We start from the raw sequence: 20,547 nt of genomic DNA on the forward strand, positions 1-20,547 counted from the left end.
TGAGTGGTTCTTTAAAACCTGTCTCCTCAAATAACAGGTTCTTCTGAGCCCAAAGGACCCGCCACACACTCAGATCTTACCAAAATATCACACTGTTGCCAATTCTTTAGTATATAAAATCTAAAGGTTTATTTATAGAAAGAAAGAAAGAAAGAAAGAAAGAAAGAAAGAAAGAAAGAAAGAAAGAAAGGCAGGCCCAGGAAAGGCTGGGGGATTAGCGGGAGGCCGGTGCTGGCAGCAGAGGTGGGGCCCACTCCCGCACTCACTGGCGGCGGTGGGAAATGGAACGAACTGGCCCCAGCCCGCTCCGCTCCCCAGGCTACCAGCCACATCGCTCGGGGGAAGGGGTTTGGGGGAAGGTGTGGAAGAGGGCAGGGAGGGGACGGAGCAGAGGTGGGAAGAGGTGAGGTAGTGGCAGGGCCTGGGATGGAGATGAGGGGAGGGTTGTCCCAGGCCCCATATCCCACTAGGGATGGCCCTGGAAAGAAAAAGAAAGAAAGAAAAAGGTGAGGGTTAAAATTGGTTAAAGGAATCAAATACATACAATAATTGCAAAGTTCTTGGTTTGGGTTTGTAGCAGTGATGGAATAAACCACTGGCTTAAGTCAAGTCTCTGGTTGCTTCCAAATCTTTGGAAGGTCCTCCATTCTCCGGTTAGAACGCTCCCCTTCGTATAAGTGCATAGTCCAGAGGTTTGAGCAGGAAAGAGTCCGGAGCAGGAAAGAGGCCAGATGGAGGTGCCATGTGGAGGGAATCCCAGTGTTCTTACTGTGGAATGTGACAGGTAAAGATGGAGTATGGAGTCACACGTCCGTGCATAATTTTGCTTAATCACAACAGAAGCTATTACCCACACTCCAGTTTGAACGTTCACAGGAAAGTCCATTAGGTGCAGCTGGGTGTCTTCCTTGTGAGCTAAGTGTACCTTGATGGACCATTCAACTTGAATAGTCCTTTCACAATGTGCTGGCTAAATACCTCATGGGTCTTACCACAGGGGCCAACATTTGAAATACAGGTGCCTGGCTAACATTTATACCTTCAGATAGAGAAATTATACATGCATACAAATAGCATAATTGTATTCAGGAAATGGTAACCTTTCCATAGACATCTCACATGCCACACGTTGTAGAAGATTTGTGGCAAATATATAACAATGGTTGCAACAGTGATCTATATGCATATTTTAATCAGAACATCACACCACTCAAACGCAGAGGAGGTGGAGCTCCAAGGGGCAGAATCTGGGACAGGGTTCAGGGCGGTCTTTGGAGTGGACAGTATGGGCAGGCGGCCCACCAAAGAGGACCAGGGGCGGGCCGTCCATAAAGGTGAACTAGGTGGTCGCCTAGGGTGCCAAGTTAAATGCGGCACCAAATTCGAGGGAAAAAATCAAATTAAAAAAAAAAATAGGAAAAAAAAGGAAAAAGATGAAAAAAAATACAAATAAAATAACAAAGATGTCATTATTTCAATTCCTGTGCGTGTATGGAGGAAATATGAATTATAATTATTTTCTCTACATTTCTGATAATTTATTAATATGTCAAATATTTGATTTACTGCAAAAAGAAAGAAAATTTTAGCGATATCCTTTTTCAATTTGCGACATAGGGTCAAGATGACCCACTCCGCAATTTTGATAAGCAATAACTCAGCCACAATGAAACACATCCATCAGCAGCAAGAGCTGCAGTGCTAGTGACACCTAACTTGAATATACATCAAGGTCGCATAGCCGGAAATTCATATAGAGCGGAGATATCGCCAGTTGGTACATGTCAAACGGTCATTTTAACACACGTCGCAGGTAGATGGTTAAGAATCGAGCGAATACTGTGGAAAATTGTGTTTTCTGGTGCCAAAGAATAAAGAATAACGTCTTTCAGCGTTATAAATCCAAAAGGTGAGTATCTTTAAACGTTATTAAACCTTAGCGTTATTCTCGGGCTGTATAATTATGAACTTTTCTTTGTTATAACTGGTTCACATGTAATAAATAAGGTTCATAAAAAAAAGTAACAGCATTAATGCTTAATAGACTATGAAAGTGATGACGTCACACCTCAAGTGGGTAACCGTGAGGAAGGGGATTACTTTCCAAACAACCGGTGTCGGGTTATAACATCGAAAAAGGTCATTTTGTTTCCGTGTAAACGCTATAACTAACTGTTTTAATAGGTGAGTGAGTGTATGTTACTAATCACTTATCGGGGGTAGCCGTGTTAGTCTGTATCTACAATTCAGATGCATCTGAAGAAGTGAGGTTTTTACCCACGAAAGCTTATGCCCAAATAAATCTGTTAGTCTTTAAGGTGCCACCAGACTCCTTGTTTTTACTAATCACTGAACCTTTAAACGGTGAAAAGAAGTGTTGGGATGGCTGCAATGTGGTTTAAATCACCAACCATGTGGTGGGTGTGTCAGCCATCCTTAATGCTATAATGCTTGCAGTCGGGAGCACAGTACATAACAATATTCAAATGCCCCGTGACAAAAAGAGGAAAAAGAAAACCCTCAGGAGCTGAGTATCGTAAACGAAAGGCTGAGAAAGAAAAGGACCAAGCAAAACAGCAGGGATCCTTCCTGAAATATCTTCTCTTTAATCCAAATAAAGATGGAAGCAATTCATAGCATCCAGATGAAGGACTTTTACTTGGAGAGGAGATTAGCTCACATCCGCATGGAAGCAGTTTGGAACATCAAGATGAAGGTATATTACTTCGAGATGAGGGTAGCTCACATCCACAAAAAAGCAGTTTGGAAACTCAAGATGATGGAAATTTACTTCTAGATGAAGGCAGTTCACAGCATCAGACTGATATGAAAGTGGAGAAAATTTATTCACCTTCAGAGAGACATGCAGAAATTGAAGTAAATGAAGTAGAAGGAAGAAAAGATGAGGAAGTTACAAACAAGTTACAATATGGGGACCCAGCTTCATGGCCCAGATGTGATGACAGTCTGCGGCAAATTCTTTTGGAACATGGACCCGAACAAGTTCATGAATTTCCTTTCCCTAAGGATGGAAATAAAAGAAAATTCTCTGCTCAGCATTAGAAGAGGAAACTCATTAATGCGGAAGAAATTCATCAAAACTGGTTACAATATTCAGTGTCGAAGGACTCTGTGTTTTGCTTTTGCTGCAAGTTGTTTGCAAATCAAGCAATTGGTACATCACTTACTGAAAATGGTTCGAAGGACTGGAAAAACATATCTTCAATTCTCTCCTCACATGAAAGAAGTACAGAACATTTGGAATGTTTTCAAAATCGGAAAGAACTTGAATTACGATTGAGAAAAGGAAAAACTATTGATGAAGAAAATTTACATGTGATCAAGGAAAAATAAGAATATTGGCAACAAATATAAGAGCATCTGATTGCTTTAGTGAGAGTTCTCGGTGGGTAAAATTTAGCATTCCGTGGCCGCGGTAGAAATGAAAAATTATACGCTCTAGGTAATGGAAACTAAAATTTGTTGAATACCTAGTTTTGTTTGATCCAATCATGAAGGAGCATCTACGTAAAATAACTGCTCATGAAACATAGGTTCATTACTTAGGAAAAAATATGCAGAGTGAACTGATTCAAGTCCTAGCAAATACCATTAAAAAGAAAATTGTAGAAGCTGCCCATTCTGCGAAATACTTTTCAATAATACTGGACTGTACACCCCGTGAGTCATGTTGGACAAATGACGATGATCATTTGTTTTGTGGCTATGGAAAAGTCTGCAGATGAAGATAGTGTTGAAGGGCTCATAAAGGAACATTTTTTGGGTTTCGTACCACTGAAGGAGACAACTGGAGCATTTATGACTGAAACTATTCTACAAGAGCTTGAAACAATGTCAATATCTGTTGAAAACTTACATAGCCAAGGCTATGATAATGGGAGTAATATGAAGGGTAAAGACAATGGTGTACACAGGAGAATGATCAGGGCCGGCTCTAACGTTTTTGCCGCCCCAAGCAGCAAAAAAAAGCGCCCCCCCGCCCCCCGCCGTGCCGCCGAACCCCCCCACCTGGAACGCCGCCGAACACTCCCCGCCGAGTGCTGTGCCGCCGAACACCCCCCGCCGAGCGCTGCACTGCCGAACACCTCCGCCCCCCATGGAGCGCTGCACTGCTGAAGCCCCCCCACGCAAACACCGCCAAACACCCCCCGCTGAGCGCCGTGCCGCCAAACACCCCCCCGCCGAGCGCTGCGCTGCCGAACCCCTCCCAGTGGAGCGCCACGCCGCCGAACACCCTCCGCCGAGCACTTCGCCGCCGGAACCCCCCCCCGCCGAGTGCCACGCCGCACTGCCCCCCGCCACCCCAAGATTGGCCACCCCTTACCAGGTGCCGCCCCAAGCACGTGCTTGGTTGGATGTAAATTGATTGATGGAAATCAATTCTAGGGCCTTTTTCGTTCCTTGCAGTGCGCATTCTCTGAATTAGTTGTCCATGAAGCTGATAGATGTTATTTGGAGGCTGTGACGGAGTAGGGAGTGGGGCAGATTGACCAGGGAGCGTTGCGGGGGAGTTTTGTTGGGACTGTCTGCAGGGCCGGCTTTAGGCTGATTCAGCCGATTCCGCTGAATCGGGCCCCGCAGCTGTCCACCCCGCCCCCAGCTCACTTCCCCCTCCTCCCCTCCCCTCCCCTGAACGCTCCGCCCCCTGCTCCTCCCCCCGCCCTGCTTCCCGCAAATCAGATGTTCGCGGGAAGTCTGAAAACAAGCAGGGGCAGGCAGCAGCAGGTAAGCTGAGGGGGGGCACGAGGAGGGATCCAGGGAGGTGCGGCCCAGTCCGGCCCCAGCCAAGCGGCTCCCTCCGGCCCTGGCCGAGCACCCCCGGCCCCGGTCCGAGTGGCTCTGAGCCGGGTTGGCTCAGATCCCGGGGTGGCGGCCCCGGTTCCGGCCGAGCGCGCCAGCCCGGCCCCGCAGCTCCAGCCCGGCGCCAGCCGAGCACCCCCGTCCCTGGCCCGAGTGGCTCCTGGTCGGCTCGGGCCACGGAGTGCCAGCCCTGGTTCCGGCCAAGCGCGCCTGCCTGGCCCCGCAGCTCTGGCCCGGCCCCGGCGCTGGCCGAGCAGCCCCGGCCCAAGCGGCTCCGGTCCCGGCCGAGTGCGCCGGCCTGCGCCCGGCCCGGTGCCAGCTGAGCACCCCTGGACCCAGCCCCAGCGGCTCCAGCCCGGACCCAAGCTCCGCAACCCCGGGTGGAGCGTGGCCCACCCCCAGGAATCGGGCCCCGCTCTTGCTAAATCCGGCTCTGACCATCTGCATTGGTGATGGGATAATAGGGTGTGACTTCACTTGAGAGATGATACCTGAGCATGTAACCTGAACCCAGGAGGGGGGTTGGGGCCAGGTGACACCTTCTGCCCGGGAAACTGGACAAAGGCTGGCGGAGGAGCTGGGGGGAGGCTGGGTGAAACTTCTGGAGGAGGTTTCAGTTTGGAGCTGGCTGCGGAAACGGAGGGAACTCCAGGACTGGGGTCTAAGCTCCCTGCCCCCCAGAAGGACTTGACTGAGGGGTCCTGGTTGTACCTACAAGCTCTGTTTGGGACTGTATTCCTGTCGTCCAATAAACCTTCCATTTTTCTGGCTGGCTGAGAGTCATGGTAAATCACAGGAAGTGGGGGTGAAGAGCCCAGACTTCCCCACACTCTGTGACAGTGGCAAGCAGTTTCTTTGACCTGGTGCAATGTGTTTATGTGTTTTTCTCAGGCTCAACACGCCGTTGGGAGATTCTGACTTGCCATGTGAATTCTCTAACTGTGAATCCACTTAGTCAGACAAGATGGGAGAATCACATCGATGCTTTGAAGCCGCTTCGCTATGAACTTGGAAATATTTATGATGCCCTAATTGAAATTTCTGATGACACTACCTTTACTGGATCATCTGGCAATACGGCACGTTCAGATGCAGAAGCTCTTGCAAATGGCCTTTCCAAGTTCATATTTGTGACTTTACTCATTTTGTGGTATAATATCCTTTCCGAGATTAACCTCGCAAGTAAGCAGCTTCAGGAAAAGAACTTGAACATATATTTTACTATTCAAAAACTGCAGAAAACTAAAAATATTCTGGAGGAATTCAGAAGTGATGAAGGGTTGAAAGAACACTGGTAGATTCTCTCGAGCTTGCAGAAGAAATAGACTTTCCGATAGAATCTGAACCAGAGCCAGTTTGGATTTGCCAAAAGAAACAGAAGTTTTTGTATGAAGGACAAGACACACTTATTCAGAACCGAAAACAAAGGTTCAAAGTGAATTTCTACTTCACAGTCCTTGATAGTGCTATTCACTCGGTTAACGAAAGATTTCAACAGATGCAGCAGCTAGAGTCTGTATTTGGATTTCTATGTGATATCCACAGCTTGCAAAAGAAAACAGCAAAACAGATAAGATAATTTTGTATAAAACTGGAGTCGGCGTTGACTCGTGAAAATTCAAAAGACATTGATGCTACAGATTTGTGTAGGGAGCTTCAGACTTTTTCAAGACGAGTTTAGAAACATTCCACTCCTGAAGAAGTACTGAAGTTTGTTTGTGAAAATAAACTCACAGTTTTCCAATCATTTTTATAGCTCTATGCATTCTTTTAAGTTTGCCACTTTCTGTAGCTAGTGGGGAGCGTAGCTTCTCAAACTTAAAACTGATAAAAACATATCTGCATTCAACAATGGTGCAAGAGAGACTTGTTGGACTTGCCACAATGTTAATAGAGCACGAAATAGCTGGAAAACTGGACCTAAAGAACCAGTGACTGAATTTGAAAAACTTAAAGCAAGAAAAGTCATGTTTTAAGAGCACAGAGTGTTTTTTATTCGGAGTGTTTTGTAAATACAGGTTAACGTTCCTTGAAGAGTTTTCTTATTTCTTTCTATATTGGATGTGGTGGTAATGGCAGTTAAAGCAGGATAGCATCATGGATAATTTTGGATTTGTAATAATAAAAATTATAATTAACATTTTTAATGCATTTTTATTTGAAATTGGACTGAAATATCATCTAGCTGTTGTGTATTATGTATCTATTCTGAAAATTTCATGTCTTGTTTTATCTGATCTCAGAAACATTGGTTGGACAGATGGATGGACGGACAAAGCGAATAATTAAGCCTCGGTTTAAAAAAAAAAACCTGCTTAAAAAACATTAAAAGGAAAAAAGGGGCAAAATGTTTCCCAGTTAACCAAAAGCCGATTGCATGGTTTGCCTAGGGCGCCAGTTGCTGGCAGCTAATCTAGGGCCACTCCTGAAGAGGACACCCTGCGCTGGGTTTGCCTGATTCCCACCTGTCCTGCTGAGATCTGGCTGGGCTGAGGTAGGGGGCAGGCAGGCGAGCAGCAGTGTCTGGACGGGGGAGAGACCCCGGCTGCAGGGGGCTGTTGGAGGAAGAGCTGAGCCAGGTGATTCATCTGGAGCAGGGGTGCCCCACCCCTCCCCTGCTCTACTGCTCCTGCCCCCCCCCCCCCCCGGACCCCCTGGGCACTCTGGACTGGGAGCTCCTCCTGTCTGGGTACTGGTCTCCAGTGAGCTGGGGTGATGGAACAGGGGGAATCTGTGGGTGCTGCAGCCTCTCTGGGGCTGGAGCTGCTGGCAGCTGCTTGTGTCTGAACAGGACTTCAGCCACACACACACTTCCCCCCCCCCCCAACATAACACCAGGGCTCCCTGCACCCAGGTTACTTCCCGCCTGGGCTGTCTATGAGGCAACAGCAGCTGTTGCTCTTCTGCCCTCTGGGGAAAGTGACCTGGATGCAGTGACACCTGACGGGGCTCCTGACTCCCCCGCCCCACAGCCCCCTAGGGGTGCACAGGGTGGAGAAGCAGCAGTCCAGCCAGGCAGCCAGCAGCAATGCCAGCGGCCTTAGGCACCCCCACGTGGGTGCAGAAGGGGGAATGTAGGGTTAGAATCACAGAAGATCAGGGTTGGAAGGGACAACAGGAGGTCAGCTAGTCCAACCCCCTGCTCAAAGCAGGACCAACCCCCCTTCCTCCCATCCCTAAATGGCCCCCTCAAGGATTGAACTCACAAGCCTGGGTTTAGCAGACTAATGCTCAAATCACTGAGCTATCCCTGAGCATAAGTGGAGACTCACAGGGCAGGGGCTGGGGTGGAAGAGGGGAATGCAGGGACTGGGGTGAGGGGGCACGCACAGAGCAGGGGTTAGGGGTGTAGGAGGGGTACAGGCATTGGGATGGAGGGGGAAAACTGCAGGGGTTAGCGGTTCAAAAGAGCGAAGGGCTTGGGGTGAAGGGTACAAGCACAGTGCAGGGATTGTGGTGAAGGTGGCATTGTACAGGAGTTAGGGGCAAGGCCGGCTCCAGGGTTTTGGCTGCCCCAAGCAGCCAAAAAAAAAAAAGTCGCTATTGCGATCTGCGGCGACAGTTCGGCAGAAGGTCCTTCGCTCCTAACGGGAGTGAGGAACCGTCCGCCGAATTGCCGCCGAATAGCTGGACCTGCTGCCCCTCTCCGGAGTGGCCGCCCCAAGCACCAGCTTGCCAAGCTTGTGCCTGGAGCCGGCCATGGTTAGGGGCACAGGAGGGGAGTGCAGGGGTTGGGGTGAAGGGGGAACGCACAGAGCAGGGGTTGGGGTGCAAGAGGGGAATGCAGGGACTGGGGTGAGGGGGAACGCACAGAGCAGGGGTTGGGGTGAAGACGGCATGGTACAGGGTNTGCTCCTGGGTCCTAGCGATCAACCCACCGCGCTGCAGCATCTCTGTGTCCGGCTCTTGTTAGACTAACAGGCTCTAGGTCAAAAGGGCCCATTATGAGTGTCTAGCCCAGGGGTTCTCACGACCAAATTTTTGGTGGCCTCAGAGTGTGGCCAGCAACTCTCGCTGGTGGCCGCTCTGACACTTTTTCTTAAAATACTTAATTAACTTTAGGACAAACCAATATATATGCACAGTGATAAGCGGGGGAAGGGTCCCACCATTGCGGGGGACATTCCTGGCTTATACACCACCCCGACGGAATCAAATAGCAAAAGGAGCTGAGTCCTCGCACCCACTTCCTTCACCCAGAGCCTGCCTGACCTCAAGGGCTCCCCTTCCACTCTAGTCCCGGAAACACCGACGATGCTGGACCCAGGATTCCTGAGGGACTCGCCCCCCAATCTTGTTGTGATCACTCAGGACAGAGGCTAGGGTGCTGTATCCCCAGTCTGGGGTGCTCTCTTCACTCCGGACACTTCCCTGGTGTCGCCACTCAGCATTGCATAGAGTTCAGAACAAACACAATTTATTAAACAGCAAGTAATTAAAAAAATTAAGGACAAAAATGGCGAAAGGCGAAAGGAAGACACGTCACCCCGCTCTGTGGGGGGGAACCACAACCAGCGTCTCTGGAATGTCAGGGCAGTTCACAGTCTGCTCCTCATACATCCCGGGCCTTCTTCTCAGCCTCTCGCTGTGCTGCAGGGATGTGATGGGTCGGACACTTGCTCTGAAAGTGGCCACGTATCTTCAGGCTCTAGGTAGCAGGGCCCTTCTTTCCAGTGTCAGCCTCCTCCTATCGGGGTTATGATCCCCCTCCCAGTCTGGCCTGCGAGGCCTCTTGGCTGGGGGCGTCTCTCTGCGCTGGGCCTTCTGCCGAGGGTTCCCCCACGCACTGCCCAGCTGCTCACTACATCCGGCTCAGGACTGGTCCAGGTCCAGCTTCTTTCTGCCTCCAGCCCAGCTCCGGCTGCTCCTCTCGCCTTAGCTCTGCCCTTCTCTGGCAGGCAGCTCCAGCTCACACAGAGGACGGACTCCTGACTCCTTCATTGGCCAGCCTGCCCTGCTAATGAGGCTGACCAGAGTGTTAGCCTCTGACCGGTAGGAAGGAATTCATCGGTCTAGATGAAATTACTATAAGGTGGGTGCACGACTGGTTGAAAGACTGTGCTCAGAGTAGTTATCAATGATCTGGTGTCAAACTGGGAGGGGAATGGTGCGGGGAGGGGGAGAAGCCACACTCCAAACCCCTTCTGCACCCTGTACCCCAAACCCCTGCCTTGAGCCCCCTGCTGCACCCCTCCTGCACTGAGCCCTCTCCCACACTCTGCACCCCTCCTGCACCCCAACCCCCTGCCTTGAGCCCCCTCCCGCACTCCGCCCCTCCTGTACCCCGCATCTGACCTGCACCCCAACCCCCTGCCTTGAGCCCCTTCCTGCACCCACACCCCGCACTCCCTCCCACACCCCAACCCCCTGCCCCAGCCCTACATTCATGGCCCTGCATGCAATTTCCCCACCCAGATGTGGCCCTCGGGTCAAAAAGTTTGCCCACCTCTGCTGTAAGTCAACCTAATATAGGTCAACTTAGGTTTGGCGTGTTGACGTACCCTTACAAGTAAAAGGATTTCTCTCACCCAAAATCTTTCAGCAGTCCATGCTCACTGGAAAGCCTTCCAGCTAGGACCACTCCCCCAGCTCAGTGTTGCTCCTATTGTCTTTCAAGTGATCTTGCTGCCGGCAGTAGAGATGGGGGAGGGGAGATGGCCAGAGGCCTTCCCCCCCCTTTCTTATACTCTGACCCTTTATACTGGAAAGGTCTTTGCTGGGTCATGGAGTCAGGCAACTCCATAGTATATGTGAGCTCCAAACCGTCCTTCAGATGAATTGTAAATGTCTTTGTTTACCCCTTTCTTCCTATTGGTGGATGGCCAGATAAGAGTTTTCTAACACTGATGGCCAGTCCTTTGTCATCTCTGAGGAGCTAGTCTGGGGGTGTTCTCCAGAACTATGGCATCTTTCAGTAACAAACAGGGTTACCATATGTCTGGGATTTACCAGACAAAGCCTCTTTCTTTAGCCTGCTCTCTCTGTCCAAGAGATTTTTCCCATAACAGCAAATGTCCAGGGGTTTTGCAGAACAGACACACTGTAGCTCAGAAACAGCCCCTGATTGGTCATCTACCCAATTGGGTTCTTGCCCTGCACCCACAGCTGATTGGTCCATTCCCCTGTATACCTGCAGCTGATTGATTGATTGCTGCCAGATCCCGCCCACCCAGACCCCAGCCCTGAGGAGGGGGGTCCTGCAGATAGGCGCTGACTGACAGCTGTCACTGCATTGTGGGCTTGTGCCAGCGCCTTGCCACTGTGACAGTGACTGACACTGCCCTCACCTTATGAATACCCCCACCACAACCCCTCTAACTCATAGCTCCCCATCTCCCCCAGTTTTGGGGGCACCTGGGATATGGTCACCCTAGTAACAAACATACAGTAAAATCTCACCATTCTACATGCACTGGTGTCACACCCATTTCAACGGCAGATCATGAGTTTTCCAATGATCCCTCACCGGGCAACCACGCACCGCACCATAACAACTCTAACTCAGGAACCAATCCATGCAACAAACCACGATGCCAACTCTGCCCACATATCTACACCAGCAACACCATCACAGGACCTAACCAGATCAGCTACAACATCACCGGCTCATTCACCTGCACGTCCACCAATGTTATATATGCCATCATGTGCCAGCAATGCCCCTCTGCTATGTACATTGGCCAAACTGGACAGTCACTACGCAAGAGGATAAATGGACACAAGTCAGATATCAGGAATGGTGGTACACAAAAACCTGTAGGAGAACACTTCAACCTCCCTGGCCACACAATAGCAGATGTAAAGGTAGCCATCTTACAGCAAAAAAACTTCAGGACCAGACTCCAAAGAGAAACTGCTGAGCTCCACTTCATTTGCAAATTTGACACCATCAGACCAGGATTAAACAAAGACTGTGAATGGCTATCCAACTACAGAAGCAGTTTCTCCTCCCTTGGTGTTCACACCTCAACTGCTAGCAGAGCACCTCACCCTCCCTGACTGAACTAACCTCGTTATCTCCATACTGATTTATACCTGCCTCTGGAAATTTCCATTACTTGCGTCTGATGAAGTGGGCATTCACCCACGAAAGCTTATGCTCCAATACTTCTGTTAGTCTTAAAGGTGCCACAGGACCCTCTGTTGCTTTTTACAGGCCTACATTGTACACGATATATCAGAACCATACACAAGTGGTGAACATGGGGAACAGGGGGTTAGTCACAAGAGGGATGCAGTGTGGGGTGAGTGGGGCAAAGATAGTCTCTGTCATCCCAACACAGGACACTGTGGTGAGGGGCAGGCGGAGACAAGCTGGGCTGTCGGGTTCCTCATCTCCATCTAGCCTCAGTGATGGGGGTCGGCCTGGCTTCAAGGCTGCCCAGGTGTGTTGACATCCCCGGCTCCCTTCTTGCCTGCGCCAAACCTCGGCATCTCAGCAATATGGAAACATTGCCCGCTCCCCCTATCCTTGTTTGGGGTCCTTTAGAGTTCAGGGGCAGCTTCCCACAACACTCACAGGCCAAGTCTCGTTGCTCTCTGGCTCTGATGCAGCGAGTTCACAGTTCTCAGCCTCAGCCGTCTGGCTCTGAGGAGCAAACTCAGCATTTTCATCCCCCCCCCCCACGTCCGACCTTCACCCCCTCCCAACGGTATCTCACATCACTGCAGGGATCAGGCAGTAACTTCATTCCAAGTTTCAGTCTCTGCCTCTCGGAGTCTTGATCTAGTTTGCACCATCAGCATTTGTGCTGAGAGATACTGATCACTGTCATTGTTCAAACCACACACAAAAATCTGACGACAAAGGGTTAGATAAAGATTAAAATAAAATAAAATCTAAAAAAAGACGATTCTGGCAAATGATCATTTGTCTCGGGAAGTCCTCAATAAATCTGAGTTACATCCTGTCAAACTCAACTAATATCAATTCATGTGACCAAACGGCCATCACCAAGAGGGAAAAACCCACAATCTAGGGTGGACGATAAGACACTTTCATGTTCTCAGAGAATCCTTCAAGATTAAAAATCCAGAAAATAAAGTTATCCATTTATCCAGTGGCAAAACCAGCTTCACTTTTTGCCTCATTATTTGGTTGTATTAGTTGCAAAGGTTTTAGCATCATTATACGAAAAGAGAAAGAAAGACTATACACACAGGACACTCTGTTGCTTTTTACAGATCCAGACTAACACGGCTACCCCTCTGATACACTATACACACACAAATATCCGCCCCATCTACAAATGATCTGCACTAAGACTAGAAAAAGCCAGGAAGCAATGTTACCAATAGATGGAAACAGGGCTATGAGATATACCTATCTCATAGAACTGGAAAGGACCTTGAAAGGTCAATTGAGTTGAGTTGAGTCCAGTCCCCTGCCTTCACAGCAGGACCATGTACTGCCCCAGCTCCCTAAAAAGGACTGAACTCACAACTCTGTGTTTAAGAAGGCAATGAGCAAACCACTGAGCAATCCCTCCCTCCATTGATCTAAAATGTCAAATTCTGCTTTGAGGTTCATTGGGATTTCCCCACCCACTCCCAGGTCTGTGACACTTTCTTCTCCAGCCCTCCAGAGTCTGACTTAGGATCATAGACATAGAAACTGTGATTCCTAAGCATAGAGAGCCAGGGACACGGTGGTAAGTGACACCTTGAGAGATGGAGGGGTAGAATGAGGAGAAGGTTAAAACTCTCCGTTGCTGGGACAGAGGCTGCTGTGTCGAGGGTGGAGGGATGGGGGAAGGAGGGAATCCCTTAAACTCACCCCTATCATCCTCAAATAGCACAGAAGCTAAAACACCACCGGCTACTGTCCCTGCTCCCCATTTTTTTAGCATCTGGTTAATTCTGCTCCATAAGGGAGAAAATGGACAAACAGTAAATGCTTTTTAGCAGGGCCTGGAGTAATCTGAGACTATCTGGGTATGAGACAATCTGGCTCCAAAGGGGGAATTTAGGGACTAACAATCACTCTGCTAATTGGGAGGGGGTCAGAACACATAAGTAAGGCCACAATTTTATTACAGAAATCACGGAAGCTGTGACTTCCAGAGACCTCCATGACTTCAGCCCATTTTGGCTCGGAGCTGTGGGGTCCCCACACACCTCGTGGTGGCTGAGAGCTGCCCCCTAGATCACTGAGCCCGTGACTTGTCCATGACTTTTACTAACGATATCCATGACAAACGGGTGGCAGGTTTGTAGAAATTTTGGTGGTGCCCAGAACCCCCCCCCCCCCAAACTCCACCCCTCATCTGACTAAGGCTCTGGGAGTGAGTTTGGGTGGGGGGAGGAGGTCTGGGGTGCAGGCCCTGGGCTGGGGCAGGGGATTGGGGTGCAGGAGGGGTGCAAGGTGCAGGCTCTGGGATGGAGTTTGGGTGCAGAAGGGGTGAGAGGTTGGGCTCTGGGAGGGAGTTTGGATGGGGGAGGGGGTCTGGGTTGCAGGCTCTGGGATGGAGTTTGGGTGCAGGAGGAGGCTCTGTGCTGGGGCAGTGGGTGGGGGTGCAGGCTCTGGGACAGAGTTTGGGTGCAGGCTCTGGGCTGGGGCAAGGGGTGAGGGTGCAGGAGGGGGTGAGGGGTGCAGGCTCTGGGAGGGAGTTTGGGGGCAGGAGAGGGTATGTGGGAAGGGGGTGGGGATGCAGGCTCTGGGACAGAGTTTGGGGATGGGAGGGGTGTGAAGGGAGGGGGTGCAGGGGTGAGGGCTGTGGGGTGATGGGTGCAGGGTGGGGTTGGGGATGAGGGGTTCATGATGCAGGAGGGGGCTCAGGTCTGGGGCAGAGGGTAGGAGTGTGGGGGGATGAGGGCTCTGTCTGGGGCTGGGGATGAGGGGTTTGGGGCGTGGGAGGAGCTCAGGGCTAGGGCACAGGGTTGGGGTGCGGGGGGGGTGAGGGCTCTGGGGTGGGGCAGGGCTGAGGATGAGTTTGGGGTGCAGGCAGGGTGCCCCAGGGCTGGGGCCAGAGAGGAGGACTCCCCCCAGCCCTCTGCCCCTGGCAGCAGTGAGCTCCAGGGGAAGGACCCCCATCTTCCCCCCTGCAGCACACTCACCTCACACCACTGTCACTGCACGTGCTCCTAGGGCCCCTCAGGTCCAGGAAGCCCCCTCACCTCCCCTGTGGTGGGTGTCGGGGGGGGGGGGGGGGGGCTGCCATCACGTGTGGCCTCCTCCCCTGCCGCTGCCCCTCACCGTAGTCTCACTGGGGGTGGGGGATGGGGCTGCCCCTTGCCCAGCATGGGGCAGGAGAGGTGACTGGGGGCAGCGGGGGCCCCTGTGCTTGTGAAGGGTCCCGCCAGAAAACAGAAGGGTCCGAGGCAGAAGGGCAGGGGCAGAGCAGCCTGCCCTGCCGCTTGTGCATGGCGGGGGGGGGGGCACTAGGACCCTGCGGCAGCAGTTGATGCCGGGGAGCCAGTCCAGCAACACAGAGTCAGCATGGAGCTGCAGGGGAGAGGCAGGGACCCTCCGGGGCCCAGGGGAGGAACGTGGGGGCAGCAAGTGGGGGCCGAGAGACACGGGGGGGGGAGGGCGGCAGGTGGTGCCAGGGGAGAGACCTGGCCCCAAATATTGGTGGAGCCGGGCCCCAGGCCCTGAATATTGCTGGAGCCCGGGCACCAAGGGCTCATAGAACTCACCGCCCCATGACAAAATCTTAGCCTTACACGTAGATGCTCAGGGACAGCTTACGCTAGGAAACCTGGCAGAGGTCACAGAGATGCGCTGGCTAATCCCGACCACATTTCCTAGCATAGACAGACGCTCGAAGGCAAAGGTGGGATCTCCAGGCCTCCCACAAAGGGTCCTGTGGTTATCAGTCCCTCTCAGTGGCCCTGTCTGAATGCAGAGGGGACAGGGAGAAGGGGATGAGTGAGGAGAGGCAGCACGTCTCTACCCCTGTGCTCTCCCTCGCCTCTTATCCCATGATCCCCAAACACTCAATACCCCAGCACCCAGCTCCCCCTGCTTCCCAGCTCCACCAGCCCCAACCATTCAACGCCCAGTGTCCTCCCCAGAACCCAGCGCTGACCTTGATCAGTTAGGACAAACTGCAAAGAACGGGGCAGACAATCCCCCAAGCTGGTGGATATTCCAATAGTTAGATTCACCAAGCCAGCAATAAAACACCTTCTATGCCCATCTTACTGGTTACCCAGAAGCCAAAACACAGTTCTATTAAAGCACAGGTAGTCAAGTCTATTTTGGTCAAGGTCAAAATTTCTTTGTCAAGGTATAGACAAGGTCCACACTCCAGAGAAAATTATAATAAAAAAACCCAACAGTAATGATGATAATAGATAAATAAAAAAATTTCAAGGCTCCATTCAAAAGCATCTGGCTGTCAGATTGGGCCCACGCACTGCCTGCCTTAAAGCAACCCAGCCTTGGGCTCCCTCCCAGACAGCCCCGTTAAATATAATGAGGATTACTGAAAATCTTGTTCATCATCTAAAAAGTTCTACCAATCCCAAAGGATTGGATACATTACCCAAGAACTTAATGAATACTTCGGTTCTTACCCAAATACACGCTTACAGCCAATTCTTATTAACTAAAGTCAAATTTATTAAAAGCAGAAAAGAGAGAGTATTGGTTAAAAGATCATTATACATACAGACATTAATAGAGTGCTTAGGTCAGTTTCACCGCAGAGATGGTGCTTTAGAATTGAATTGAGGAGTACTTTTTAGAATCATTTAATCAGGTTCTAGTCTAATGTCCAAATGTTCGATATCAGGGCAGTCCAGAGGAGACTGGAGATCTCAGTCTTACGACTCAAACTCCCCCCGAATAAAGCGTAAGAAGATCTGAGAGAAAAGGATCAGGTCCCAAGAGTTTTTAATACAGATTTTTGCAGCCTCTCGGCAGCACGCAGTCCTATGGTGAACAATAGGCTTTTGAAGTAACCTTGTATTTCCTAAACATCACCGGCAATTAACGACATGGATTAACATAAGGTGATTATCCAGTAAGGAGTTCATAGACTGTTTCCCACAAACTTTAAAGAGACCTGCAGACAATGACATTATTACACCCAAGTTTTATCTAAATGTTAATATTTCTGTTTGATCTCCAAATTAAGAGAATACAGCCCTAGAGAGGAACCGTTTGGTTACATTGTTAACCTCTAACAAGATATAGGTAAACAAAGACGACTTCCTCCAATTCTTTAGGAATACAAGTTTACATTTCAAAGCTGAAGCCTGTAGAACATGGAATGGCCCTAAATACCATTTACACACTTACGAAGCATGTCTCTAAAGGTTGAATCTGGATCAATTAGCCTGCAAGTTGCTTCCCCCTTTCTGGCCATGGGTCACAGAAGTTTAGATACTGTGTGGAGTCTCCCATGTTTAATGAGGTGTGATCTCTGTGGGAAACTTCCCATAGTCCAAGCACTTATGGGGTCTCTCTCCTGTATGGATTCTCTGATGTTTAACAAGGCCTGACTGCCACCTGAAACTTTCCCCACAGTCCAAGCACTTATGGGGTCTCTCTCCTGTATGGATTCTCTGATGTATAACAAGGCCTGACTGCCACCTGAAACTTTTCCCACAGTCCAAGCACTTATGGGGTCTCTCTCCTGTATGGATTCTCTGATGTATAACAAGGTCTGACTGCCACCTGAAACTTTTTCCACAGTCCAAGCACTTATGGGGTCTCTCTCCTGTATGGATTCTCTGATGTTTAATAAGGCCTGACTGCCACCTGAAACTTTTCCCACAGTCCAAGCACTTATGGGGTCTTTCTCCTGTATGGATTGCCTGATGTGTTATAAGGACTGACTTCCAACGGAAACTTTTCCCACAGTTCAAGCACTTATGGGGTCTCTCTCCTGTATGGATTGTCTGATGTGAAACAAGAGCAGATCTCTCTATGAAACTTTTCCCACAGTCCAAGCACTTATGGGATTTCTCTCCCGTGTGGATTCTCCCATGTTTAACAAGGACTGATTTCTGTGTGAAACTTTTCCCACAGTCTAAGCACTTATGGGGTTTCTCTCCTGTGTGGATTCTCTGATGTATTATAAGGACTGACTTCCAACGGAAACCATTCCCGCAGTTGAGGCATTTATAAGGTCTCTCTCCTGTATGGATTGTCTGATGTGAAAGAAGAGCAGATCTCTCTATGAAACTTTTCCCACAGTCCAAGCACTTATGGGGTTTCTCTCCCGTGTGGTTTCTCCCATGTTTAATGAGGTCTGATCGCTCTATAAAACTTTTCCCACAGTCCAAGCACTTATGGGGTCTCTCTCCTGTGTGGATTCTCTGATGCCTAGTAAGGAATGATCTGTGTCTGAAACTTTTCCCACAGTCTAAGCACTTATGAGGTCTCTCTCCTGTGTGGATTGCCTCATGTTTAACAAGGCCTGATCTCCGTTTGAAACTTTTCCCACAGTTCAAGCATTTATGGGATTTCTCTCCTGTATGGATTGTCTGATGTGAAACAAGAGTGGATCTCTGTATGAAACATTTCCCACAGTCTAAGCACTTATAGGGTTTCTCTCCTGTGTGGATTCTCTGATGTGAATCAAGAACTGATCTGTATCTGAAACATTTTCCACAGTCTAAGCACTTATGGGGTCTCTCTCCGGTGTGGATTGCCTGATGTTTAACAAGGCCTGATCTCCGTTTGAAACTTTTCCCACAGTTCAGGCATTTATGGGGTCTCTCTCCTGTATGGATTGTCTGATGTGAAACAAGAGTAGATCTCTGTATGAAACTTTTCCCACAGTCTAAGCACTTATAGGGTTTCTCTCCTGTGTGGATTCTCTGATGTGAATCAAGAACTGATCTGTATCTGAAACTTTTCCCACACACCAAGCACTTATGGGATCTCTCTCCTGTGTGGCCTCTCTGATGTGTAACAAGGCCTGATCTCCATGTGAAACTTTTCCCACAGTTCAAGCACTTATGTGGTTTCTCTCCTGTGTGGATTCTCTGATGTGTCACAAGGTGTGATCTCAGAATGAATCCTTTCCCACTTTCGAAGCACTGATAGGGTTTCTCTTCATTGAGATTTGTCTGCTGGGCTGTGGGATCCTTGTGTCTTCCCCCACATATAATAGATTCATCCACTTCCCCAGGAACATCCTCATGATGATTCCCCTCCTTGTTCTCACTCACTCTCTCAGCACCTGCTGGGAGAGAGACAATCCAGACATGAGAGTCATTGTGCTGGGGAGAAAGAGGAACAGCACAGAAGGAAAACCCCACACACTAAATTTGTGAAGAATCAGCAACTGGATTTTGCCTCCACATCCCACCCAAACACTCACAGGGAAGGAAAGTTGGGAAGGAATCTCCTGCAGCTAACAGGATGCCTGGAAAGCCGTAAGCGATATCTGCTGACTACAGCGCTGCCCTGGCTGAGATGAGGAAGAACTGAGGGCCCTTGCTCACACCACATTTTGGGGATTCTCAACTTTTTCCTTCATTCACCAAATGGTTTCTCTGTCAGTCCTCACCTGTGTGGGTGCCTCTCGGGATCTCTCTTTCCTCACAGGCCTGGAGATTGGGTACCCACGGCTCTTCCCCTTGTTCCAGGCGGGAGATCAGCTCAGGTTTGGGAATGGGAAATCCTGCGCAGGGGGTGAAATCAGACCAGATCAGGGTGCATGGAGGATTAAGACAGTGTCTGTCACAAAGGACATTCCATGTCCCGGTGCTGTGCTGGAGGAATGTGGAATCCAAGAGGACGGGAACAGAGTCACTGAGCCCCCTTGGAAGAGGCAGACATTTGGGAAGGTGTGGGGAATTGTTACGCCCTCACTAGGAGTTTGCAGGGTCTGTGCACTCTGGGGGCCTTGCTGACAAACACACAGCTCTAGAGTTAAACCCCTGCCTATTTCTAAACCTGCAGAGCCCAGAGCCCTCCCCATGGCTGGAGCTAGTCCCAAGGAGGGAGGTGAACAGAGATGCTGTGTGTGAAGGAGGAATAATACAAACAGAACAATGCATGACTTCTGCTCCACTGAACGGTGGGGGTGGGTGGGAATGGTTTAGCACGTCCATTAGCTTTTGACACTGCGATCCGATTGGAGAGGGTACATAGATGCAAGTCTCTCTCACACTGCAACTGTGGATTATGGGACAAATTCTTCTCCAATCTAATTGACCAGGGAAGAACATAACCCAGGGATTTCCCCCCCACATCTCCCTCGGGGTGGGCGGGGGAGGGTACACTTCCCTGGGATTTCCCCAACAGCCCCTTTCTCCCCCAGTTTTGTGAATTGGTTACATGCAGTGTTGCCAATGTAGTGATTGTTTGGAAAACTGACTTGAAATTGAAACATTAATACACACTTTAAAAGCATATACAGTGTATGATAAAATACGTGTATCTGAAAAGTATAATCGATGTGAAAAGTATGAACATAGACTAGCTTCCTTATACGGCGGCTGTTTTTGATGACAATGTCAGTGCATTCATTACGGTGATGTTGGCCAACCGAATAATTTCACATGATGATTTGTAAGCAAAGTTTAAATGAGCTCTCCCTGACAGCTAGTGATGGGCTGGGGGCTGGGGGGAAAGGTTTCAGGACCAGATTGGATTTCCATTCACACCTAATCTACCTAGGTACCCAGCAAACAGAGCTGTGTTGCCCAAGTGATAGATTTTGGCTGGGGTTGGGTTACCCCCTGTGCATTCAAGTGATTTGTAATGAAATGTTGCTATGCTTATTGTATGAGGACAGGGCAGTAGAACTGTACTTAGCCTGT

General features: G+C 49.8%; 2 protein-coding genes across 6 annotated transcripts in view; one reads left to right on the forward strand and one right to left on the reverse strand.

The window, feature by feature from the left end:
- Positions 1-20,547, forward strand: part of LOC117887100 (zinc finger protein 208-like) — an 882,934-nt gene that overhangs the window by 516,704 nt on the left and 345,683 nt on the right. The window lies entirely within an intron of this gene.
- The window catches only part of LOC117886905 (zinc finger protein 260-like), a 241,991-nt gene that overhangs the window by 210,906 nt on the left and 10,538 nt on the right, over positions 1-20,547 (reverse strand). For all 5 annotated transcript variants that reach the window (XM_034789035.1, XM_034789037.1, XM_034789036.1 and 2 more), the window contains one exon: positions 19,290-19,403. In XM_034789035.1, the coding sequence (XP_034644926.1) occupies positions 19,290-19,403 (114 nt within the window). The remainder of the gene's footprint in view (positions 1-19,289; positions 19,404-20,547) is intronic.

Source organism: Trachemys scripta, chromosome 14, assembly GCF_013100865.1.
Source record: "Trachemys scripta elegans isolate TJP31775 chromosome 14, CAS_Tse_1.0, whole genome shotgun sequence".
NCBI lineage: Eukaryota > Metazoa > Chordata > Testudines > Emydidae > Trachemys > Trachemys scripta.